Source organism: Ictalurus punctatus, chromosome 18, assembly GCF_001660625.3.
Source record: "Ictalurus punctatus breed USDA103 chromosome 18, Coco_2.0, whole genome shotgun sequence".
NCBI classification, from domain to species: Eukaryota; Metazoa; Chordata; class Actinopteri; order Siluriformes; family Ictaluridae; genus Ictalurus; species Ictalurus punctatus.
Window position 1 is genome coordinate 6,002,271 of NC_030433.2, and position 26,896 is coordinate 6,029,166.

General features: G+C 37.2%; 1 protein-coding gene across 4 annotated transcripts in view; it reads left to right on the plus strand.

Annotated features, from left to right (window-relative positions):
* Window positions 1–12,005: 12,005 nt before the first annotated feature.
* grin1a (glutamate receptor, ionotropic, N-methyl D-aspartate 1a) overlaps window positions 12,006–26,896 on the plus strand; it is a 34,677-nt gene continuing 19,786 nt past the window's right edge. For 2 of the 4 annotated variants that reach the window (XM_047161896.2, XM_017491929.3), the window contains exons 1-4: window positions 12,007–12,662; window positions 18,844–18,978; window positions 20,421–20,597; window positions 26,288–26,350. In XM_047161896.2, the coding sequence (XP_047017852.1) occupies window positions 12,414–12,662; window positions 18,844–18,978; window positions 20,421–20,597; window positions 26,288–26,350 (624 nt within the window). In that variant the 5' untranslated portion in view covers window positions 12,007–12,413. Of the gene's footprint in view, window positions 12,663–18,843; window positions 18,979–20,420; window positions 20,598–26,287; window positions 26,351–26,896 lie in introns of all 4 variants that reach the window. The other 2 variants (XM_017491927.3, XM_047161897.2) reach the window with 2 other exon arrangements.

Consider the following 26,896-nt stretch of genomic DNA (forward strand, 5'->3'; position numbering starts at 1 on the left):
ATTGCCTTGTCATCGAGATTGATTTTATAAATCTGCAGGTGTTTGTTCGGGGTGATCATACAGGTTTCTGTAATGTCTTCTGTAATCTATATATGCCAAATATAGAAGGGAAAATACTTTTATTTGTATTTCATTTTATTATTATTATTATTATTATTATTATTATTATTATTATTATTATTAAATTGGATTCAAATTCCCTGTAAAACCTGTAGAAGATGTTTCTAACATGCCATAGATTTGTAAGTAGGTTGTAACATTGCTAAAGAAGTCAGCCATGTTTAATACATGAAAATGCAATATTACAGCACTGATTGTCCAATGCAGTATATTTACATTTATTTTAAAAAAGAGATTCTGCTTTGAATATAAAGACCTTTTACTGGAGCGATATTGTTAAAAACCACTGTATGTACACGGACTGTACAAAATATCTATCTATCTATCTATCTATCTATCTATCTATCTATCTATCTATCTATGGTTTATCTATCAATCGATCCATTGATCCCTTCATCTATCCATTCATCCATTCATCCAATTGTCCATCCATTTATCCATCCAGCCATACATCCATATGTTCATCAATGTTCTAAGGCTCATTCTTTGACCCACCTATCCACATACCCAACAATCCATCCACTTGTTTATCCACCTGTACATCCATCTTTCCATACATACATACATACACCTGTCCATTCATCCACCCATTCATCCATCTATATACCTATCCATTCATCTACCACCCATACATCCATTTATCTATGCATCCATTCATCAATCCATTATCTATCCATCCATCTGCTTATTTATCCATCCACCATCCATCTGCCTATCCATCCCTCCATCCATCCATTAATCCATCCACCCATGTTCTACCAATCACTCTCTGACCTATCTATCTGCACCTACCTTTCCACCATCCATCCATCCACTGATTCCACCTATCAATTCACCTGTATACCTATCCATCCATCCTCCCATTTCTCTTCTCTATCTATCTATCTATCTATCTATCTATCTATCTATCTATCTATCTATCTATCTATCTATCTATCTATCTTTCTATCTATCTGATTCCTCTTCTGGAAATAGTATGCATATCATTAACAATATTTTTGTAAATGGATGTCATATGAACAGATTCTCAAATAAACCTGTGAACTTGCTGTTGCTTGAGGCTCAGATCTTCAGCTCACACACATTTTCCACACGCATACGCAACTCAGAAAAAAATCAAATCGATATGCCAAAGAAATGCAAGATTTTTCACACTGACCTTAATCTTTCTTTCAGAGGTCAGCACTTTGGTTAATCTGACTCAGTCCCAGAAGGCCTTCAAAGAGCTCCACCTTTTTAGTGATAAGCAACCTACAATAAATAATGCTCCTTCCTTCTACCTCTACACTGTAACCGATGCATCAGCAACTTTGAAAGGTTACAGAAGGTATAAAGTCATTAGGAAAAGTAAAAGGTTTTAGTGAGCTACTTTCCAAAACAGGACACTTTTTTCTGGAATGCGTTTCTCTCTCTGGAGCCATGGACCCTGAAGTGCTTGATTCTGGAAATGTAGATCATGAGAGAAAACCTAGATGCACCTGTGATTCAGAGTCAGTAAATCCCCGTGTTCAAATACCTTCAAATCATCTAGCTCAAGGAATAACACAAGGAAGGACAGGAAGTGCTGGGATAAATGAAGAGATATGTTTGAGTGTTGAAAACCCCATAGTTTCAGCTACAGATGGACCAAATCTGAGTGAAATTCACTCAGGGGAGTGTTTGGCTCAAGACCCTTTGCTTAATGAATATTTTAATAACCTACGTCCTGATGAAAGTGAGTACACAGTGTCAAGGACAGAAAGGACAGGTGGTGGGATCAGCAGGACACTTGGCTGTTTGAATCAGGAACCTACCGACTCTGAGGTAAACGAGTGCCCAATTTGCACCGAGCCCTACCGCTCCCAGGGTGACCACAGTGTTGCGCTGCTAAACTGTGACCATACCGTGTGCCAGCACTGCTTGGCCGTCATGCTCAAGCAGGCAGCGGACTGCTCTCGAGTACAGTGCCCCCTGTGTCGGCAGAAAACCCCGCTACTACAGTGGCAGATTTACAGGCTTCAGGAGGATATCACATTCTGTACTCACCCTCCAGATCTCTCAATCCTGACACCAGAAGCAGAACCAGACGCCAGTACAGGGTTCTGTTCAAGTCTGGAGCAGTATTTGCAGGTGCGGGCTGAGACGGCTCGAGTGTGTGGATGTTTCGAGCATCCTCGTGGACTTATACAGGTCATCCGGCGCATGCAGTCACGCTGCCGTTGCTGCTATGTGACATTGCTGTTAATGCTGTATATGGTAGAGCTGAGCTTTCTGATGCTAGTTTTTGTGCCCGTCCTCGTACTTGTACTTCTGTTCACTCTCGCAAGTTAGATTGAGGACAGTGACCCAATGCTAAGGAAAAGCAAGGCACAATTGCTTCCTGTTGCAGAATGTGTGAATTAATAAACATATACAGGCTTGACAAATGCACTTAAAGGAGCACTGTGTGATTATTGAGCACCCTGTAGTCTGCAAAGCATACTGCAGCTTCAGTGAAACTCTTCTTTCCAACCAGTCTCCACTCACTCTGTTGAAGCTACATATTATTTTTCCTTGAATATGATTAATTGACTTGTTCTAGACATGTTATTAAAATAGAAATGTACAGTACATATTTAAAAGGATCAGTTATGAAATTAAAGTAGCAGTACGTAATGTTTAAGCGTGTTCATATACATGCGATATTCATAATTTGAAACATATCGTGACTTTAGAGATAAAAAAAAAAATAGACATTATAGAACTTTTTTTGGTAATGTGTGACATGTTTTAGAGTTTTGGGGGAAGGTAGAGGTGAATAATGACACAATATTATTGATAATATTATTTTTTTGTCCTTTATCTTAGTGATACTGATGAATCCCAAACAATATGACCAGAGACACAAACTAACAGGGTAGAAATTGTTATCATTTTAACTGGGAGATGGGTGGAGTTGGACAAACTCATTTCTGGCCCTTAAAAACAATAAACAAAAGCCAGAAATGAAACATGTAGCCATGTCTAATTAAGAACAATATTGTAAATAAATATATTTTTTAAAGTATCTTTAAAATTATAGGATTATTACGTGTATATAAACATGTTTATACATTGCAGACTGCACCTTTAATTGCAACACCCCTCATTATACAGTATATACTTAAGAAGTATATTTCTACTTTAATCTTAGGAAGCTGAAACTAGATAACATTACACTGTGCCTATAGAACAGGTTAATTTCGTGTTCAAACTACAAAATGATGTATTTTTTCAAGTGAGCAGACTCTCAGTTGTCTCAAATATTATTTCAGCTGTCAGTTTGAAGAAGCAAAAAATAAGGGCATACGTACAATCGAAGCAATGATTTATTTGTGTCTAGTTCTTGATTTGATAACATTTTTGTTCTGGTGTGAAGTGTTCCTCGCTGCCTCTCAGCGTCCTAGTTTTTGGAGGAACAGATTTGACATAATTTATAACCATAGCAACCCTCCGAAGTTGGTGCATGGCCACAACAATTCAGTGGACTTGACTCATGCTGAAATGTCCCCCCCCCCCCCCCCCTTTGTGACTATGTGATCCCACTTTTTGATCTGAGAAAGTATTTGATTTCGAACAACAGTTCTGCAAGAACATGTAGCACAGTTTTCACATATACATCATCTATTTTGATTTGTAAAAATTTGTCCCTTATTTAAAACACAGTCGTTTTAAGGCTGTTTTTAGGAAAATATAAACCATGAGACCATGAGGCAGTTACTGCAATTTCAGATAATCGTTATCATTCTCCTGATTCCTGTTCTTCTTTCGATTACCATCTTAGTGCAAAGTTTCTGGTAAAACTCAAATTAAGTAAAAAAAGATTTTAGGTTCAGACTCAACCTTAGCTTTGAATAAATTGAGATTTTTTAAAACTCAGAAATCAGCTGCACCATGAAACATTCCTAGACTGTGCAAGAATATTGCTATATTTTACTCAAATTTGATACTATCTATATATATTTTTTAATCAATATAAAATATTTTAGACCTGAATATTAACAATTTTTGTTTATGAGCACACTGGAATTTTTACAATTCATATGACACACAATAAGCATACGTACACACAAAAGTATCTGGATGTTTTTAAATGATTTAAGCATGAAAAGGTGGACATCTGTTATACATTAAGACTTCGTTTTGCTTTCAGTCACAATGAATGTAGGCAAAAATAGCTTATAGTCATTAATAATAAACTGACTGTCTGCGCACTACTTCCTGAGAGATGTGCTTTTCTTAAGGTCTTTAAAAGCTGAAAAGTAGTGCATGTGTGGGAGTGGAAATTAAAAAAAAAAATGCTTCCCTCATGCTATTCAGTTTGATTTTTCGAGACACATCCTGTGAGGTCATTTTCATTTTCTAGTTTCATAGCCAACTCTTGTTTGCTTTCTTTCTTTCTCCTTTATCTCCTCTCTGCAGTAGGTGAAATCAGCACAGGGAAAGAGTTGTATCAGCCTTCTCCCATAGGGTGCCTTTATTATTCTTTACACACGTGGGTGATAGAGTGTATGTATCTGTATATGTGTGTGTGTGTGTGTTCTTTGGCAGGAGCATCATTATGTAACTGCTGCAGTGCAGCCTGGCCCAGCTGTATTGATGTGTCAAGCAGTGGGAGGGACATAAAGGTCTTATCGCTTGCCCAGTAAGAGCAATCCATTCTGAGTGATCTCAACTCTTAAGAGCAAGCGAACACACTTCAGACACACTTTCGCACACACTAAACCACTTATTCTTAATGCATACTTGGATTATTCAGCTACAAAAAGGCCTGGTGTTCTGACGTTTTCCCCCATAGCAGTCCAATATTAACCACTTTTAAATGCACAGGCGGACTCCATAAACTTTGTGCAGCTATAAATAAAGTGGTCCCATGTGGTGCGCTGGCCTAATACATTATTTAAAGTTCACAGCGTAGCCTATCTAGATCAATTGCGACCCAATTCACAAATCCCCCATCGCTCTGATGTGGAAACAGTCTGACATTCACAGTTAGACACTAGCTATCATGACAGGAGTCAGAAAACAGGGAAATTCACCGACTATTGATTACATTTCCACATCATATGGTACTTAAATTATTCAAAGTCATAAGGAGCTCATTTATCCATCCATCCATCCATCCATCCATCTTCTATACGGCTTATCCTTTTCAGGGTCACGGGGAAACCTGGAGCCTATCCCAGGGGGCATCAGGCACAAGGCAGCGTACATCCTGGACAGGGTGCCAATCCATCGCAGGGCACAATCACATGCACACTCACACACCCATTCATACACTACAGACACTTTAGACACACCAATCAGCCTACCATGCATGTCTTTGGACTGGAGGAGGAAACCGTAGTACCCGGAGGAAACCCTCGCAGCACGGGGAGAACATGCAAACTCCGCACACACAGGGTCACGGTTAGAATTGAACCCCTGACCCTGGAGGTGTGAGGCGAACATGCTAACCACTAAGCCACCGTGCACCCCTGGAGCTCATTTATGGATCAATGAATTATTTTTAGCAAATGTGTTTAATGTTTATTAAATTGTTTGCCGTATAGACCAGAGCGATGTTGAATTATCGAATCTAATTGGTCAGAAAGATACTTTTCTTTAACAGCAGCTCTGAGAGTATTGCTGGCATGTATATTCAAGACACAGGTTTATAATAATGCACTCGTTCTACAAGCCCAATTTCGAAAAACATTGGGACAGAGTGGAAAATGCAAAAAAAAATCCAAACAAAAAGAGTCATGTGAAAATTCTATTCACTCTGTAATATATTGAAAACACATTATTAACACATTATTTGTTGTTTTACTTTGGGAATTTTATTTATTTTTGAAAATATATACCCATTTCAAATCTGATGATGGCAGCAAACTTAGAAAAAAAGTTAGGACAGTCAACTGTTTACCACTGTGTAACATCAGCTTTTCTTTTAATAACACTTATTAAGTGTTATTAAGACAATTCAATTCAATTCAGATTTATTTCTATAGCACTTCTAACATTGTCCCAAAGCAGCTTTACAGAAATATATACATTCAGGATATAGATTTTAAATGTATGAATGTGTCCCTAATGAGCGAGCCGGAGACGACGGTGGTGAGGAAAAACTCCCAGAGACGATATGAGAAAGAAACCTTGAGAGGACCCAGACTCAAAAGGGAATCCATCCTCATCTGGGTGACACCGGAGAGTGCGATTATAAATAAATCCATTCTATAAATGTGCTAATACTACATGGTCAAATAGTGCAGTTTGTAACCAGGAAAATTCATTACAGTTTTTACATCAAGTCTGTTTTGTTGAAGTTCTCCACTGTTCACTGAAGGAGACTTGAGTGCAAAACTGTTTGTGGTTATTGTAGTGCTAAGGCTAAAATAACAATCGTAGTCCTAGCCATGATAGTATATCTGTTCATATGAATTGATGTCCAAAGCCATCTTTATGGTTTTTAAATGGTACCATCCTCAGTAATCTCAATGATCTATCCTCAGCAGCAGCATGTAACTTCCAGTTGGTTAAGTTTAGCAAGTGGAATTTTCCACCATTCATCCATTATGCATTTCTTCAGCTGTGCAACTGTACGAGGCCTTCGTTCCCTTATTTTGCATTTCATAATGCGCCAACATTCACAATCAGAGACAGGTCAGGACTGCAGGCAGGTCATGCTAGCACCCGCAATCTCTGCTTACACAACCATGCGCTTGTAATCCGGGCAGAATGTGGTTTGGCGTTGTCCTGCTCTGGATGGCAGCGTATGTTGCTCCAAAATGTGTACATATCTTTCTGCATTACCCGTGCCATGGGCACTCCCCCATACCATGACAGATGCTGGCTTTTGGACCTGACACTGATAACAGCTTGGACGGTCCTTTTCCTCTTTGGCCCGGAGAACACGATAGCTGTTTTGTCCAAAAACTATTTGAAATATTGACTCATTGGACCACAAAACACGATTCCACTGTGCTACTGTCCATCTCAGATGAGGCCAAGACCAGAGAAGTCGGCGGCGCTTCTGGACAGTGCTGATATATGTTTTCTGCTTTGCATATAAAGCCCTAACTTGCATCTGTGGATGCAGCGGCGAATGGTGTTCCATGACAAAGGTTTACCAAAGTATTCCCAAGCCCATGTCACGATCTCCATTACAAATTCATGACAGTTTTTAAGACCGTGACGTCTGAAGGATTGGAGATCACGCGCATTCAGAAGTGGTTTTCGGCCTTGCCCTTCACACACTGAGATTTGACCGGATTCCTTGAATCTTTTAATTATATTGTGCACTGTATTAAGGTGAAACGCCCAAAATCCTATAGATTTGTCTTTGGGGAATGTTGTTCTCAAAGTGTTCTCAACAGTGCTGCTGCATCTGTTGGCAGATCAATGAGCCTCGACCCATCCTTGCTCTTGAAGGACTAGGCCTTTTTTGGAGGCTCCTTATATACTATGATTAGATGATTGCCTCACCTGTTTCACATCACCTTCTTATTTCCACTTGTCACGTCGCTATTAGTCCTAAATTGCCCCTGTCCCTACTATTTTGGAATGTGCTGAATGCATCAATTTCAAAATAAATGTTTACCTTCAAAGAACTATGCAGTTGATTAGATAAAATATCAAATACCTCGTCTTTATACGTTTTTTGTTTAAATACAAGTCAAAGTACATTTCCAAATCACTCCTCTTTGTTTATATTACTATTTTCCATACTGTCCCAACTTTTTTGAAATTGGGGTAGTACTATGTTAACTTGTTCACAGAGACTTGTATAGCAGACGCGACATAATGTAAGCCTAATAATAAACAGATAAAAAAAAAACACGTGGTGTTATTTAGCAAAGGACATAAGAGATGTTTATTTAGAGTTTATGGAAGGAGTCTCGGGTGTCAGTTCAAAAAAGCAGGACAAACGTGCGTAACACTAGATCAATACTAGGTCAACGTTAGATTTATTAAGGACAGACTTGACATAGGACAATCCAGAATTGTAAATAAACAAAAGGGATCAAAACCAGGAAGGATACAAAACTAACACTTGAAAACAAAGACTTTGCAATAATTCATAGTCACAGCAGGGTATTAATGGGCAAACTAATCAAGAACTAACATGAAACAGGTGCACACGATCGGATAATATGCCAGTGACAAGACAGGGGGCAGAGACAGGATCATAACATAAACAAAAACAAAAATGGGGCTTGTTGCAATAGGGCCTGCGATGTAAAAAAGGGAATCAGTGAAAGAAGCTTCGTGACATTCAGTAAGCTTTCCGTGACAGGCCAGTCTTCAGGACAGAGGACTTTCTGAGGGGAAAACTGTATAACGCAAGTGAGAACAGGAAGCAACCTCACGTTCAACAAAATTAAATGTAACTATAAACCACACAAAAAGCGCAACTTGTCATTCATTACTAAATTAAAAACTGTGATTGTTGGCGTATCACTGTTGTATAAGAGGATAAAAACCCTTTGTATCAGGCTGCATGACACCACTATGTTGTGGATTATTTTCCTAGAACAGTACGGACCATTATGTTTTATATATATATATATATATATATATATATATATATATATATATATATATATGTGTATATATGTTATAAATTTTTTAATGTTTTATGCCTTGAATAGCCTCCTGCATGATGCACGAGTGCCACTTCATTTCATTAACACCCTGCGTTTACAAAATGCCTACATGAGAATACTTTGCAACTTCACACTCCACAAGACAGCCCTGTTTCCTTGGCAACCATGTTTTTTTTTTTCATCTCTCTTTTCTTCTTTATCATATGCTATACACTTAGACCTGAGTGCATGCTACTTTTATGAAAGGACTCTTTGTTTTACCCTTTAATATAGCCTTTGATATTAGTGCGCTGAAGGAATCTAATACATTAGAAGGACTGCAGAGGCATAATGATCAAAAATGAGCTTCTGCTTAATGTGTGTCCTTCTTCTCTTTTTTTTCTTTACAAAAAGCAGTGCTTCAGAGAACCGTAACATTAAGGGTTTTTTTGCCGTAGATGCAGAAGATGGCTAGATGGCTCTTGTCTGGATTTCTGCGAGATTGAAAATGTAGAAATATGGATGACTAGGTTACATATTTGAGAAGCTGTGCTTACAGGAATGATTCGGAAGCTTGTAGCGGGCGATTAGGTTCATGCAAATTGCATGCAAATCCATCATACATTTAATGCACCTAATATGACATGCCTTGCTTGAGAAATCCCAGTAATTTACCTCATAAAATCGCAGAATAAGTTTATATTTGAGGAATGAGTTTGAGGAATTGTGTGCTTCTGAGTTTAAGCTGTCTCCAAGTACATTTGTAGACTTGTGGTACTGCACTCTTAAAAATAAAGGTTCCAATTAGAGCCAAAAAAAATTTTCAGCCTGATGCCATAGGAGAACCCTTTGAAGTTGCACAAAGAACCTTTTACTTTCAAGTTCTTCAGAGAACCATATTTACTGGTGCTTTAAAGAACCTACAAATTGTTCTTCACAGCAATGCCGAAGGAACCATGTTATCTTAAATTCTCTAAAAAAACAACAACCCTTAGCTCATGCTTTAACGAACCACGGTAAGGTTCTTAAGAGCGATGCCTGCCGGGAGAACCTTTTCCAGTCCCACAACGAACCTTATAGGGTTCACTTTAACCTGTTAAGGGATGATTCCTTAAAGAATCAATACACTGCTCTGAAGAATCTAAAATGAAACTTAAAGAACTTCTTTAAACCATAAAGAACCATATAGCTTAACTCAAGAACCCTAAACAATGAAAAATAATTCGTGTTTTTTGTGGAACCTATGTTGCTTTAAAGAACCACTGAAGAACCTTTATTTTTAAGGGTGTGAGTCAGAAACCACACCGGGAAGCCTGAGATATGAGATATTTGAGATTATTAGCCAAGGAAAGTGTGATGATATTGCCATGCATGTTTGTACTGTGCTAATTGGTGGTCGTGGACGTCTATTAATTGTAGCTCCAAGTCAAAACTCTTGAAGCAAACCTCAAGCTTGAACCTATTCAAAGGTGTTGAAGACTCATTGGGCCACACACTCTCTCCTACACACTTTAGAGGAAAAAAGAGTGGAAGAAAATGGATTTGACAGGATTTTACAGGACACAAGACATCCCTTCCATGTATTTTTGCCTCCTCGATTGAATGGTCACTATACTCCTTCAAGAACATTTGGACAATTTGTACAACTGTCGAGTCACACCAAGTCCTTTTTGTCAAGGGATTTTAAAGTCCATATTTTCATGAGATTTTACTGCTTACATTTGTTCTAACACTGTCATAGTTATTTGAATGGTTGATACTGCATTGTATCTGATATTATTTGATATTTATTTAAACTGATATTCCCAAGGCTAGTTTTGGATAAGTGTGTCTCATCAGTGTGCAAAACATCTTATTTAATTTTAAATGAACAGAATTTTTAAAGCCTATTTTAAATATTCCTTTAAAAAGCAACTCTCAGACTGACACTAATACATCCAGTGTTTATGCAAAACCAGTCTAGATCCCATCTGCTGCTTTGTGATACTGATTTTTAGGAAAGAATCATGCACATTTTGTTCCTTCTTAGTTAATTGGCAATAACCGCTTTTTAATGAGATCTCTTGTAACATATAGGCTACTATAGGTCCTATCAAAGAGTCCGATCTAATCAACACTCTTTCCCTATTTCATTCCTCTTACGCGTTATGGTTTTTTGATATTGGTTTTGGGTTTTTTCCGGGTAAAAAAAATACCCCTATATATTCGAGCTACGCCTCAGTGAAGTGTGATCATTCACAACGCCAACGCAGAAAGTAGAGTAGCCGCGGGGGCACGCTTAGCAGCACGTGTGCGAGCATTATGCTGGGGCGAGAGGTTAAAATTTTTACTCACGCATTCCCTCCTCAGCAAGGAATTTCAAACGTTTGGCCTATCGTTACATTGGTTAGTTTGACAACCTTGCTAGTTATAAGAAGGGCTTCAGAAGGGGTGGATATGTGGCAAATATTTTTGAAGATTTTGTCCCTGATTGATAATAATAATAATAATAATAATAATAATAATAATAATAATAATCACATACAGGAAAAGGTTCAATGCAATCTGCACATGGTGTCTCTTATTTCTTCAGTGAAAAACAATCAGCAAAGTATTTTCCTCCCAGAAAATAATACTTCTCCGAACCCGGCTTAGGGATGTGATTGGACAGCGAGTGCATTTCAGTGTAGCGCTACTATAATGCACAGACGAAAGTGAGACGCAATAAAAGGAATTACATTTAATACAATTAAAGTCTTTCTTTAAAAGAGATTCTTTTGTAACTGTGTCGTGAGTTTTGCGTAATCCTATGCCATCCTTGTTCTGGAGGATTTTAGACGAGCATCACAGCCGTGCTCACACTGAGATTTTACTACAAATTTTCGGACATTGACAAAACATTGTCATCGGTCATCTTTGGTCATGATGGCACTGTAAGTGCCAGACTCCAAGTGAGCATCGCAGTATGCATTCTAAGACCACTGATCCCAACTCACAACCAAATAATTCTTTGTCTGCAAACAACAAAACCGGGCTGAAATGGTGTTCTAATGATTTGTCCGACCGTATCAAAGTGTCTTACCACACACATTTGTAGGTCTTCATAAAAACAATGCCAAAAGTATCTTGTGCAAATCACTGCGAAATATTATTTGGTTGTAGCCATGATGACGTAGGCTATACTAAATAAAAACACTGCAATTCAACTGATAAATCTGATCACGCATTTTGGGTGGATGCTAGAGAGTAGTAAGGGAGGTGATGGCAGAAATTTGTTGTCAATTTGCGTACAGTGACGTCCATGTGTGAACAGGGACAGAATGGAGTGGGGAAATTATGTACCGGTTCCCCCAGCATACCAGGCCAGCTGTCAGCAGCACCACGGACAGCAGCTCGGGTCGCCCGCGCCGCAGCGCCTCTCACAGCGGACACGCAGCCTCCAGACAGCGCACCACACATATATTTTCTTCTTGCAGGAAATACGGCGTGAAATAACATACTTTTTGCCTGGGTGAGGTTAATGGGAAGGAGGTGAAGCAAAAGGCTGGTCTGCGTGATAAAGGTAGCTTCAATGAAGCAAAGCAACTCTAACCGTGTAGCTGATACGCGCAGACGCAAACGGAGCGTCGGACCAGTGACCGTGTGCATTCCGCCGCAGTGAGCATGAACCTCGCACCTGGGATTTTCCAACTCTGAGCACTGTCATAGTAATAGGTATTAATAGGCTATTATATTCAGGTTCTTGCCACCATGCGCTTTTTTGTGCCCTTTATTCTGCTCTCCTGCTCCTGCGCTCTGGGAGGCTGCGAGATGAAAATCGTGAACATCGGCGCGGTGCTGAGCCAAAAGCGCTACGAGCAAGTGTTTAAGGATGCGGTGAACCAGGCCAGCGTGGTGTACGGCAGAGACAGGTTTAAACTCAACGCCATCTCCGTGACGCACAAAGCCAACGCTATTCAGATGGCGCTGTCCGTGTGTGAGGACCTCATCTCCAGCCAGGTAGGTGCTGCCGGGCTCCGGCTCCTTCCCCAGATCTCCCCCCACACCATTTATTCTCACTGACTGACAGGTAGGGAATAAATACGCAGGGAACTGTGAGCTAAAGAGCGCAAAGAACTGGACCAGTGGTGAAGAAAACTTGTAACTTTTATGCAAATGACCAGAAGTGATCCCTTAATTCTGAGGTAATGATGCAGCTGATGAAAGAATGCTATACATTTCCTCTCAGCTGATGGATGGATCATTTCATGGATGAAAAGTTACACAAAAAATAAAGGTTCAATCAAGAATTCTCAAGAGAAGCCCTTAACGGAAACGGAGAAACATTTTTTTTTTTGTCTAAGAAGCATTTATAATATAGGCTATAAAGATGATAAAATGCTGTACCCCATATGACACATAGGCCTAATGTTTTTAAAAAATAAAATAAAATAAAAACAGAAACAACAACAAAAAACCCTTTGATTACTTAAAATTGCATGTTAAATTTGGATTCTTAAAAGATTATTACTTATTTTACTATATGTGTGGGAAAATACTTTAAAGATATCAGTAGAATAAGATTTTTTTCCCCATTGTTTTCATAAACAAATATTTTTGATAACCAGAATTACAAAATACAGCAATATAGGACTATAGGAATGAATATACAACATATTTTGTAGGTAAAAAAACATCTGTCTTCACCGAAAAACTAGTTCTGAGTTTAAAATCTAAAGGTAAAATGATTTAATATTCAATCTGGACGTTTTGTGTCGAAACTTTGGACAGATATACTGGAGACTTTGCATTGAGGACGACGAATAGTCTAGAAATCATAATAACGGTTTATGTTAAATGACAGTAATGCCTCAGGTGATTTGGAGGTCATTTCTGTTTTCTTATATTTTTCATAAAACAGGTATAAATGTGTACACTATGAATGAAAGGGTTTTAAAAAATATGAAAAATATATCAATAAAAATAAATGCTAAATACATATTATTTTTATTCCATTAATGGAAAAAAAATCTGTATTAATTAAGCTAATGAAATATAATGTAATTCACTCTCAGAAATATGTTTATTGAAGTGCTAGTTTTTTTTTTCAAGTAATGATATTTAGTGGGCTAATTTAACAGTGTCTTGTTAAAATGGGTAAAGTAAAACTTAGGACACAAATATGTACCTGTATATAAAAAAAAAAAAAAAATACAAAACATGAATAAAAAAGCCCCAGTTTGTATGAATATGCCAAGCTAAACATGTACATGTACATGTTAATCTGGATATAAAAACAACTTTTGAATATGAAAGCACACCTTGGGTGCACTGAAATATAATGTTATTACAGATAGAATATTTCTAGTGATTGTAGCATTTATTTCTGTCAGGTGATATCTACAATAATATCACTATTTTACTACCAGGTTCATTTACATAGAAAGGCTCATAAGCAGTGAGTCAGATAGTGATTCATAAAAGAACAACACAGAGGAAATGTGGGCCAAACGAAGCAAAAGGTCAGGATGTGCTCAGTTGCTGAAGTGAAAGCATTTGTTAAGGGGCTGAAAGGTTAGTGAGGGTTTATATTGATCTGTGCACCAGCCAAACTGATCAAGACATGACCTCAGGTCAAGTGACATAGTGCTTAGTGACGCTCTCAAAGCTCACATACAAGCCACAACTTTGTTTGTGTGTGTGTGTGTGTGTTTAAAAGCAAAAAGAGATACATGCATATTTGGGTATTCATACACATGTGCTACCTATTAAAGAGATATTCAGACTGTATCTGATCAATAGGTGCAGCTGTGTTGCATTATAATTACAAGCATTATAATTACATAAATAAATGTTAAAAATGGGAAAACAACCCCACATACATTCATGTATATATATATATATATATATATATATATATATATATATATATATATATATATATATATATATATATATATATGTACACATATATTTACTTATTAACCTTATAAATTCTCATGATTCATAGCTTTCCTTGTTACTGATATGGTGCCCTCAAGTGAATGCTCTCAAGTGTATCTTAAGTGCATCTTTTACCTCGAAAGTAGCATATAGTGTACCTGTAAATCTTATAACGGTAGATACAGTCAAATACCCTAAAGCTTTTTTGAAAGGTACATTATATCCAAGGATGGGCGCACGGTGGCTTAGTGGTTAACACGTTAGTCTCACACCTCCAGCACTGGGGGTTCGATTCCCATCGCTGCCCTGTGTGTGTGGAGTTTGCATATTCTCCCTGTGCTGTGGGGGTTTTCTCTGCGTACTCTGGTTTCCTCCCCAGTCCAAAGACATGCATGGTAGGCTGATGGGCATGTCTAAATTGTCCGTGGTGTGTGAATGTGTATGTGATTGTGCCCTGTGATGGATTGGCACCCTGTCCAGGGTATACCCCGCCTTGTGCCGGATGCTCCCTGGAATAGGCTCCAGGTTCCCTACGACCCTGAAGGATAAGCGGTATAGCAAATGGATGGATTATATCCAAGTGTATCACCCCAGAGACAAGAAATGCTCAGGTAACCTTTTTCTGATCAACAAAAAGGTGACTCATCGCTAAATCCATTTCCTCTTTTCTTTACTACAGAAATAGAATCATTAATTGTAGTAAATGAACAGTATTCTTCAAGAAAAATAAATGAATATTAAGTTAATGGGTTAGGGGTTAAAAGCAATCTAATGGCATTCAGAAATGTGGCATTTAAGGAAGTCCAAGAAAGTCAAAAATTGGGGCTATGGATGTGAAGGATATAATTTCTCACTCTACCTTCGATCAGAGTGATCAAAAATCATGTGCCTGGCTTTATATATCTCGGAGGAATGATGTGTAAGCCCTCATGCTAGCCCAGTGGTTCTTAAACTGTTTTTAGCCAGAGAACACATTAGAGAACACATTAGGTCTGAATGGACTTTGGTGCTTGGACCCCTAAAAATAATATCTTTGATTAGGTGGGTTGTGATTTGCACCACTGCAACAAAATAATTTTAAAAATTCACAGACCACCTGGCTATGCTTCACGGACCCCTGGACCCCACCTTCAGAACCACTGCCCTAGCAAAGAACTAGCTAGTGGGTGGAAATTGACTAAAATTGGGAGAAAAATAGGATAAAAACAAACAAAAACCTAATCTTGAATTGCATATAGCAGGGAGGACACCAAATCTATTTACTGTGGCTTTTTTTTTTTTTTTTTACCCTGAGGCAGTATGTTGATTACGGTCAATGTTTGTTTGTGACTAGTGCAGTCCAGCGTCAGCCCTAACTATGATAACTCTGAAAATAAAATGAGTGTTTCTGTAGCATGCTGGCAGCCTGTAAGGGATTTGGAACTTCCTGTCGTAAGAACACAGCTGTTACAAAACCAACTCGGTGTAAAATTAATAGAGCGTGTGTGTTACAAACTGTTATATAAGAATGATTGTCACAGCTAGTTAAACTTGTGTGGAGCTTTAGAGATGAGTGAAGAGCATGGCCTAGATAGCACAATCGAAAATCTAGAAAATAGTAAGCTGTGAAGATGAACGTGAATGAATTTGATATAAAAATGTATAAATACATTGGTATCAATTCTTGTTATGTAATAGAATGGTTGTTAGAATGATTAAAAGTTTTATGAGTAATGAATAAATCACATTTACTGTATAATAATAAAATAAAATAATAATAAGATAATCAGCAGTGATCATTTATTTTGCAATAAAAGCACATTGCAAAGTTTGTTATTCCTCTTATACTACAGGAGTTTGCTAACAATTGCAATTTTTAATTTATTAATAAATGGTAATCATACTTATCACATCCATTACTAGATACATTTCATGTTGTGAAACATCCACAAAACAAGTTCTTTCTTTTCTGTCTCTGGAAGTTAGTAAGATCCAAAACGCAGACAATGCGATAAGATATGGTGGAAATCGTTATTAAGGCAGAAAAGTACAAAATGCTGACAACTTTCATAAGGAAGTTTCCTTAAGGAAGACTTAGCCAACAATCTTTGTTTACCTTTAAAAAAAGAAAATCCATCAATGATTATGTTTTCCTTTGGTAAATAACAAGACAAAATCTGTTAATTATTAACCTTAGAATATTTGGAGCATCCACCAAACAAGTTAAATTCAATTCAATTCAGTTTAATTTGTATTGTGCGTTTAACAATGGACATTGTCACAATGCAGCTTTACAGATATATATACATTCAGGATATACATTTTACATTTATAAATTTATCCCTAATGTGATAGAGGCGATAGAGGCGACGGTGGAAAGGAAAATCTTTCTGAGGAAGAAACCTCGAGAGGAACCAGACTCAAAAGGGAACCCATCCTCATCTGGGTGACACCGGATAGTGCGAATATAAATAAATCCCTTCTATAAATTGTGTACTACATGGTCAAATAGTGCAATTGTGTAACCAGGAAGTTTATTACAGTTTTTTACATGAAGTCTGTTGAAATTTGTTGAACTTCTCCACTGTTCACTGATTGAGACTTGAGTGCAGAAATATTTGTGGCAGTTGCAGTCCTAAAGCTATCATAGCATAACTGCTCATAAGCCATCTTCATGGTTTTGAAGTGGTACCAGCCTCAATAATTTCAATGATCTTCAGGTTGTCCATGTGGAGTCATCCTCAGCAGCAGCGAGTGACTTCCAATTGATGAGAACTCCAACCAGAAGTAGGGCATCAGGATGTATCGGGGAGGTTCAGAGATCAGAAGGGATCAGGATCACTGGTATCTCAGGAGTAGCATGTGTAGCTCGACAGAGAGAGAGAGAGAGAGATTATTAAGTATGCTTATTGTCTCATAGCCAAAAGGTAACACAGACATGAGGGCGCCCTGGGACATAAAGCAGCCAGCCACTTCACCGATAACAAACAAGTGAATGAGTTGTTACTACAGCAAAAAAAAATCTATTAGAACGACCAATCAGATTTGAGAATTCAACAGAGCTGTGTCATAAATGATCGTAAATGCTGGATTTTATTTTTGACATTTTCAGATTGACTCAGAAAATATCAAAACAATTATTTACTCAAAAGCAGTGTAATAAAAATCCAATAAAAATGGAATCACTGGACGCACACAGAGACTGAATATCGCAGTGAGCTGAAAATCTCTGGGGAGCGATGTAGTCAGGAGTAGCATTGCATCATTAAAAGCCTGCTTGTGCGAAATTAAGTTAAGAGCACTTTAAGCACTCATATCATAGTTGATGCCATTTACAAAGTGCTGAAGTCATGCTTTCTGTGCTGGCAGACTCTACAGAAAATGCACAGTAATTCCTTAGCATCCAAAACCCCATTCAACTTCTCTCTCAAGAATGCATTCATTTTCTCTTTTCCCATTCTCTGTAATTTTTTATTTTAACACAAATACATGTATGTATTTCGGGGGCTGTTTTTTACCGCTTCACCACTGTGCATCGATCCGAGGAAGGGTGGTTCGTGGCAGATGGTACAATAGAGATGCCTGAGAGCATGTTGGATTGAAAAACCTCATCTGAGGCCCAACCATACAGCCTGTCATGATACAGAGCCGTTATGGCTGCTGATACAATCCAAATGAAACCCATGTTTTTTGTCTCTTCCTGTTGTTTTCATATCATATTTCCACTGAATATGGCCTTATTGTGAGCAGCTGGGGCCCCATTGAAACAAATGTTGCCAAAGCAATATTTTGTCATGCAAAAATGATTAGATATGATAAGCATTGTTGAACCGTTTAAGGATTTTTACATAGTATCGTTAGCCGAGACAAATTTCACACAGTTTGTTGAGACGTTCATTTACGTTAAAGCAGGACAGGGCAGGCTGGTCACAAGACACAAATGGTGTTGTCTGTCTATCTTTCAATAAACTGTATATGTGTAATTGTTTTTTAGTCTATGATGAAACCCCACGCTATAAGACTCAACCATACTGGTTTCATAAGAATAACACTAAGTTACTGATTTGTAGTAGACTTTTTAGCCCTCATGTTCACTTGTAACCAACAGTCACTGGATAGAAAACCTGAACATTTCATACCACTTCAAAATCTCAGGTACCACTTAGACATATCTAGGTCAGCTATTTTTGTTTTCTCTCCTACTTTCTCATGTCTAGGAAAAAATATTTATGCTGGTGCTCTCTCTCTCTCTCTATATATATTTTCAAACTCTCTACAGGTCTATGCGATTTTGGTGAGCCACCCTCCACAGTCCAGTGACCACCTCACACCTACACCGGTCTCCTATACTGCAGGCTTCTACCGTATCCCTGTAGTTGGCCTTACAACCAGGATGTCAATCTACTCCGATAAGGTTAGTGTTGGTGAATTTGGGTCAAATTGAATACATAATAAATGGGCTTGTTTAACCTGACCTATTCAGTTTATAGATTTTTATTTTTTTTATTTTTTTTTTAAGTTACAGCACCTACCTAGCATTTAATAATTGAATATGTGTGAAAATTATGTAAATATGTATATATGTAAATATATATTACTATGCAAGTTGGAAATTTGAGTGTATAGTATGTGAAAACAGTTATAGAGCAGTATTTGATGTTAATATACATACTTGGATATGATATTTCAATAATTGTTTATGCTAAGGTAAGTGTTGAATAATTATGTAATTTCTTCTTCTTCCTCTTCTTCTTCTTATTATTATTAATTATGCAATTAGGTATGATTACACATTATTTACTGAAACTTTCATAGTACTCACTACTATTATGTTATTCTTAGCATTAAATATTGCCTTATCTTGATATTTTACTTATTTTACTATCCAGTAAGCTCAGTATGTAGCAGAAATTTGTTATAATTAACGTTTTTTATTTTACGAAATCAAATTGTTCATTGTTTGTTTATTATTTTGCTTTTAGCTTAGTAATTTCTTTATTGGATTATGTGTATTTCATTATTGTGATATATAGTATGTTTTCTTAAAACTATGCCACTGAGATAAATTTGTATGTGAATTGTGGTGTTTTAGAGGTTTTCTTAACTTGATGAATTTGCAAACTGCTGTTCCGAATGACCTTTTTACACTTGAGGACTTTATTTCTTGCTTAAATGTAACAATATCTTTCGTTAAACACCTTAAAGAGACAACAAAGAAGAGTGATGCCATATTATATTTATACGTGTTTATAACAACAACAACAAAAAAAAAGAAAGAAAAAATGCTTGTCTTTTTTGTTTGGATCAAAAATAATTATTTACATGAAATTAAGAAACAAATGGAACCCCCCCCCCCCCCCCCCCCCCCCAAAAAAAAAAAAAAAGAAATATGTTATCGGTCTTGTGATAAATGGTCCACTTTGTCCAGAGAATTTGTGAAAAATATTTCAGAATTGTACTAAATTGTTTTAAAAAATAAAACAATGGTTAAGCAAAAAAAAAAAAAAAAAAGAAAAAAAAAAGGAAGCTAGTACCAAGGTACTAAGATAGCAAACTACAACTGAAAACCAAGAAGAACTCAAAACAACATACACTAGGTAAACAGCTAACTGGGTTAACCCTACAAAGCTAGGAATAACGTAAAGGAAATAGAACAAACAACTAGTGAAAATACAGACTCAGAACAATATGTTGGAATAAAGCAAGAATATGAACATGGAATGACAGCACTAGGGAAGCGCAATGCAATGACAGATGTCTGAATGGATCGTTTAAATAATGCTTGATGAGCTGGAAACAAGCATCAGGTATTAGCACTATTAATACTCTGCCTCCATTTTGTTTTCTCCTCCTCAGAGTATTCATCTTTCCTTCCTGCGCACTGTGCCGCCTTACTCGCACCAGGCGCACGTGTGGTTCGACATGATGCGTGAGTTCCGCTGGAACCACATCATCCTGATCGTCAGCGACGACCACGAAGGTCGAGCCGCACAGAAGAGACTCGAGACCCTTCTGGAGGAGAGGGAGACCAAGGTGAGCTGTCCTCGGATGTCTAGAGCTTGAGTGTATGAGCGCGTGCGTGTGGAACATGTACATTTAACAGTCTCAGAGGTCTTCTATGTATGTAACTGTTTGCTTTTCTGTTGCGTGAAAAACATCTCGCTCATGCCATTTTGTAAATGTCGGCTCAAGCCTCAGGCATCAACAGCGTCTAATGTGGTCTAATCTAGTTGAAGTTTTGTGCATTTCTTACTCATCTCACATCGCTTTTTGCCATAGTCTAAATCTCATGAGTCGCTCCACGGCAAGAGCAAAATGAAAATCTTAACCTGGGGCTTTACAAAGCATCACTGGCTCACGACTGGAGTTTATGTTTAATAGGTTGTTGCATCTCTGTATTCTCAAAGCATTAAAATTCGAAATCCGTCAGCAGTTTTACATCAGCATCCAGCAGTGTGTGTTTGGTTGCGTTTTTGTTTGATTTATTAAAGTAATGAAGTCTGTTATAATGGCGATGAACTTTTTAAAGGCTCTCAAACTAAATCATGGTCCCTAATTGACATCTGTGCTGTAGTAATTACCGTTGCCCTCTTTGCAGATAGAGAACATTATTAATATCGAGACTATTTCAGTGTAGTTGCAATTAAGCTTTAGAACTGCTGGGAATTGTTCCCTTGTGTAGATTATAGTCGATTGGGCTGAAATTGTTCTCAGACTGCTAATATAACTGCACTCATAAAATATGCATTGAATTCTGTAGCGGTCCATTAATGAAAAATGATTTGTTCATTTTCCAGAGTTATGCTATATGAGCTTAATAATTATATTTCCTGCTGGCTTAATATGAAACGAACATAAAATACTTTATATTGTCTGGCATAATTATGGATGTGTTGAAGAGAGATTGATTTGGATTACTTGTAGAAAAGGGCTCGATTCTTGCATAATCCCTGATTTGAACCAGCTTCTTTGCAATTTTTGGTTAAAATGAAAGATGGTATATATTTTTATTGATACTGTGGTAAGTGAGAAACATGATAGTGGCATTTGGTAGAGGAATTAGGCATTTTTCTCTGATGATTGACTCATTTCTACAGTTATTCTATTTGTGTGGCAGAAACCCTGATCAAAATGTGGTCAAAAGTATGTGAACACTCGTCCATCACAGCCATATGTACTTTTTGAATTCCAGATTTAGTCCTCCTTTGCTGTTATATTAACGTCCATTCTTCCAGGAAGGTTTTCCACTAGATTTTGGAGCGTGGCTGTGGGGATTTTTCCATAAAGCCACAAGAGCATTAGTGAGATCAGGCCCATGTTGGGCGAGGAGGCCTGTGATGCAATCAGCAAGGTGATCAGTGGGTTTAAGGTCTCTGTGGGCTCTGTGCAGGACACTCAAGTTCTTCCACTCCAGCCTTGGCAGACAGTCTTCATGGAGCTTGCTTTTTGTAAATTGTAATGCTACGGCATACAAAGACATTCCAGATAACAGTGTGCTTTCAACTTTGTGGCAACAGTTTGGGGAAGATCCACATATGGGTGTGATGGTCAGGTGTCCACATACATTTGGCCTTAAAGTGTACATTAGGGTGTTCTTTTAGGAACCTCAAGCATTTTTAATAAAAGGGTCATTCTACAGAAACATTTTCTGACTCCAGTACTTGCATAAAGCTGACATTTAAAATAGACTCTATAGTTGAGTTACAAATTTGAATGATGGAAAATGTTATTTGAACAATTATATCTATTTGTGTCAGAAATGAGCTAAAAAAATTAATTTTTAAACAAGTACCATAATAGTACTTATCCCTATGGTCATGTCTAAAGGTTTAGGGGCATATTTTGAGTTATAAAAAAAATTATTTTCTCCCTCATTTTAAATGCAATAATGTATATGTCACTATCACATTTATTATTTGGATGATATAAACTACTAAAATGGCGAGTAAATATTATAAATAATATGATGGAAATGGCTGTCCCCTGGAGTCATGTTACTAGTGTTACCGCGCAACAAACAACTCTTATTCTGGGGGGGAAAAATCCATACTTTTGACATCACTTTGTATTTCCTGCATCCTATTTCCTGTAAATCCATCAAGAAAGGCACATGGTAAGTCTGCTGTCTCTTTTCAATTATCAGAAATATTCTTATATGTCTCATAATTTCATACTAGGTGTTTCCTCTCTTCATGTGAACACCATTCTTTGGTGTTCTTTGTGTCACTGGTGTTTCATTGTGTCATTGGTGTTACCGTGTTTTCTTTTCGATCACAATAAATCAAAAGGGTCACATTTAACATAAATTAATTGACTGTTGCTTCATTCAAGAGTTAGGATTTGAAGGATTGTATCATTATGTTTTTAGACGTGTCCTTCGAATATTTGTATTATTACAGCAAAAATATAATGCTGCAAATGAGCAAACATCACACAGTCACACTTTTCACAAACTTGATTGAAGTAAATAAAAGCTTAATCACTTAATCAATTTTCTCCATTATCATTATATATCTATGCCGGTGACTGCATGTGCGGAATAGATTGAGAAATAACATTTATTAAAAAAAAAAAAAAAGATAATTACATAAGCTTTCTTTAAATCAATGTACAAATAAATAAATAAATAAATAAAATCCAATGAGCTGCCATTTATGTGGAGTCCTAAAGTCAAAGTGTTAACCAATACTGTAGCCTAAGTTTAAATGCTTAAAAATGAAATCGATTTTAAGACATATTGCTTCTCCAAAAGTGGACGCTTCTGCAGAATGAAAACAAAGTTTGAGGATCCATGCGCAGAAAGTTTTATTCTTATTCCAGAAGACCGAAACGAGTCCAAAATCCAAATAGCAAGGTCAATAGTGAAAGTGTCATACAGTAAAGACAACACAAAGTAACATGACTCAGAACTCATACTAAACACAAGGTATAGGCAAGTATATGCAATAAGTTAATTTTAACGAACAACCAGGATAACCAGATAACAAGTTTATCAAGGAAAACAACCAGGAAGTGACTGAAAAATGCAGAGGTCATGCTAGAACTCTGAAGAATGCGACCTCTGCTGGTGTGGAACTGTTTTTCCTTATTATGCATGCAGTGTTGAATTTATTTATCAAAGCAAAACCTTTAATAATCAAGTTCCTTATAGAATTATTTGCATATTTGAATTCCTTTACATCATATAACATAAATTTTCCAGATAGTTATTAAAATTATGAACATATTCCCTGCAGTGAACTATTTTCCGCTCATATGTACCACATTGTCAGATACAGTGAGGTAAAAAAAACATGCATCCTTACTAACACTGTGTAGAGAAAAATATAGGTGCTGGACAGGAGACCCTAACAGATTTGTATAATGGTGCTTTGGATTAACCTCGTGCATAATGTACAAAATTATAAAAGACCTGCATTTAGAACCAGAAGCAAAATCAGAACAACAATGAAAACTGGATATTAGTCCCATAATCAGGCTGAGTTCAGATTTATATATAGTACAGAACTGTATGTTCCTGTGCTACAAGAGATTATTTATACCACTGCACAAGATCCCTGCACCGTCCGAGCATGGCTAAGGCTCTCCTGAGGCTGTTGCCCTCAAAAAATCACAAGATGAGAAGAATGCAATATGCTGCAGTAAAAAATACAGCAACTCTTCCTACTGCAGTATCTCCATCTCTATTCATTAAGCCAGCTAACAAGTTTAGGTCAGCAAAATGGTTCTAGGATCATGTGCTTCTTGGAACATTCAAATGTTTCGAGATAACATTTATAAACATTACTACAAAGCTACTACGACATTTTTAGTACTCTGAATTGCATTCCTCCTTTTTGAGTTGCATTACTCCTTTTTTTCTGTAAAGGGAAGACAAACACTGAAAACACTGTAGCAAAGCAACTGGGTAAGTACAAGCTAGTTAACGATTTGATGCTAATGATTCAGCTAGCTACATAGGCATAAAGTCTTTTATATGGACAATGAAAGACATAATGACAGTGGAACCAAGGCAAAACTACCGAAAATATCAACATTTTCCACCAGATATTTTGGTAAATTACTAAAAAAAATACTCTGTATGTATGTACTCAGCTAAAATTCATGATGATTACACTTAGCATCAACCACAAACAGGATTTACATGTTTTTTCCTTCTTTCTACAGGACTTCAAAAGATATGAATACCATACAAATGGGTCATTCATATTAAATCTTCTTGTAAACAAGACCCCATTTGAATGTAGCATATAGTGCTTCTGTAATTTCACTATTCCTCCTGCTTCCTAGTTCTAGTAGCTTTTAGCCTACTTCCCTAGTAAGTCCCTGCTACTTTTTTCAAGTTAGTTAGTAGTTATCCTATTTCCTAGTGCTAGTCCCCTTGTTCTAATGAATCTTAGCTATTTTCCAATTCCTCCTAATTTTAGCCTAGTAGTCCTAGTTTTTGTTTTTTTTTTTTTTTATAAAAGTACACTTTAAAGGCTAGGTGCCTGTTCAGAAATGTTTGCAGGACATGTGTTTGATCATATGCGGTGGTCAGGGAAAGCCCATTGGATGTCACTGTGACTTCTCAATTCTTTACCAAAATTGGGACTTCCTATAACATAATATAACACCTCAACTTAAAGAAACCACTTACATTTACACCATTTGGTAGACGCTATTGTTGATAACGACTTACATATATCTCACTTTATACATTTGAGCAGTTGAGGGTTATGGGCCTTGCACATGGGCCCAGCAGAGGCAGCTTGGCGATGCTGGGATTTGAACTCACGACCTTCTGGTCAGAAGTCATACCATAAACAGTCAAACAAAATACTCGGAAGTTAAACCATAAATATATTTCACCAAAATTAAGTGGAATTTTATTTTTATTGTGTTTACTTTCTAATCTTGCCTAGACTATCTTCAGTCTTAGAAAAAAATAGTACTTAAATAAATAAATAGTACTTATAACTTTTCCTTATTTTTCAGGCGGTAAAGTTAACAATGCACCTTTTGTACTTTTAGCATGTATGCTATATTGTACCTAGGAAGGTGTGTAATGTACCATTAAAGCTTTACTCTAAAAACTAATCTGGTCCATTTATGTACAACGTTCCTTAGATCAGTTTAAAGGTGTACTATATCCACAATTCACTGGAAAGATATGTATTAAAGGTACAAAATATTTTGTACCACCCTGGTAATAACCTAAAGGTGTGTAAATCCTTGCTAGCTAAGTGTGATTTCCTCACACAGTGAATGTCATGCTTTGATCAAGTTGTTGGATAGATACGTGTTGCAGCAAAACCAACACAAGCCTAAACTATTCATTTTGTGATCGGATACTGGTTGTCTGATTGTCCGATTGTCCGCAGTGTTCCTGTTCTGTAGCCATAACGAACTCTTTAAATGCCATTTTCACTTTCCCTTTTCACTTTTGGGTTTAACTAGACTTTAAAATGCTTTACTCGTGTTGGCATGAAGCTGAGATTTCATCTGTCCCTTTCTTAATTTATGAAGAATACCACTGTTTGTTCCTAAAGACATCAGTTATTTTGACATGTTACGAGTCAGTGATGAATTAGAGCAGTCTCTGATGCTTTTGAAAGCCCCGGTGTTAGGACTTCCAATTTGGAGCAGGAAAATTTGTTAGATTGCTTTATTGCCCATCCTTTTCAACTGTTTATAATATTCTTCTGTGTCTGCATATTTTCTCTGTGCACATTACTCATCAGAATAAAAAAAGGAACTATGAAAACCTCGACCAACTGTCCTATGACAACAAGCGAGGACCTAAGGTATACTTGCATGGTCAATGCACGCCGCCCACCAACTTAAACGTTGCAACTAGAATCTGGCCAGTCAGCCATCGGCCAACCCAGAAATGCCCTTATCTTGGTAGCACGTGTTTCTTTTTACATCGAGACTTTCTTTTTTTGGTACCCTTATGATTTAAATGACGAATGGACTTGTTTTGAACGATTATGATTTTCAGTTTTCCAGAAAGACAAAAAAAAGAGAGAAAAGTAAACACGCTCCGCTTCTGTCATTATCATTTTTTTCCCTTTCAAATAAAGGAATGCATGATTCAGATCAAATAGAAAAAAAGCTCCTTTGTTCCTTTGTTTAGATGCGCTAGTGTGGGACACGTCACATTCCCAGATACTACTTCCTCCCTTTTGCGCAGCACTTTCTATTTTTTCTTTTGTTTTTCTTTGGGCAGATCAAGCCTCTCACCTCTCACACCCTTTCTCCCGGTTTCAGTTTCCGGTTGCATTGGCCTCTCTCCCCAAACCTCTAACATGCACGCCGTTCTCTGGAGCCTTGATAACCCTCAGCATTGC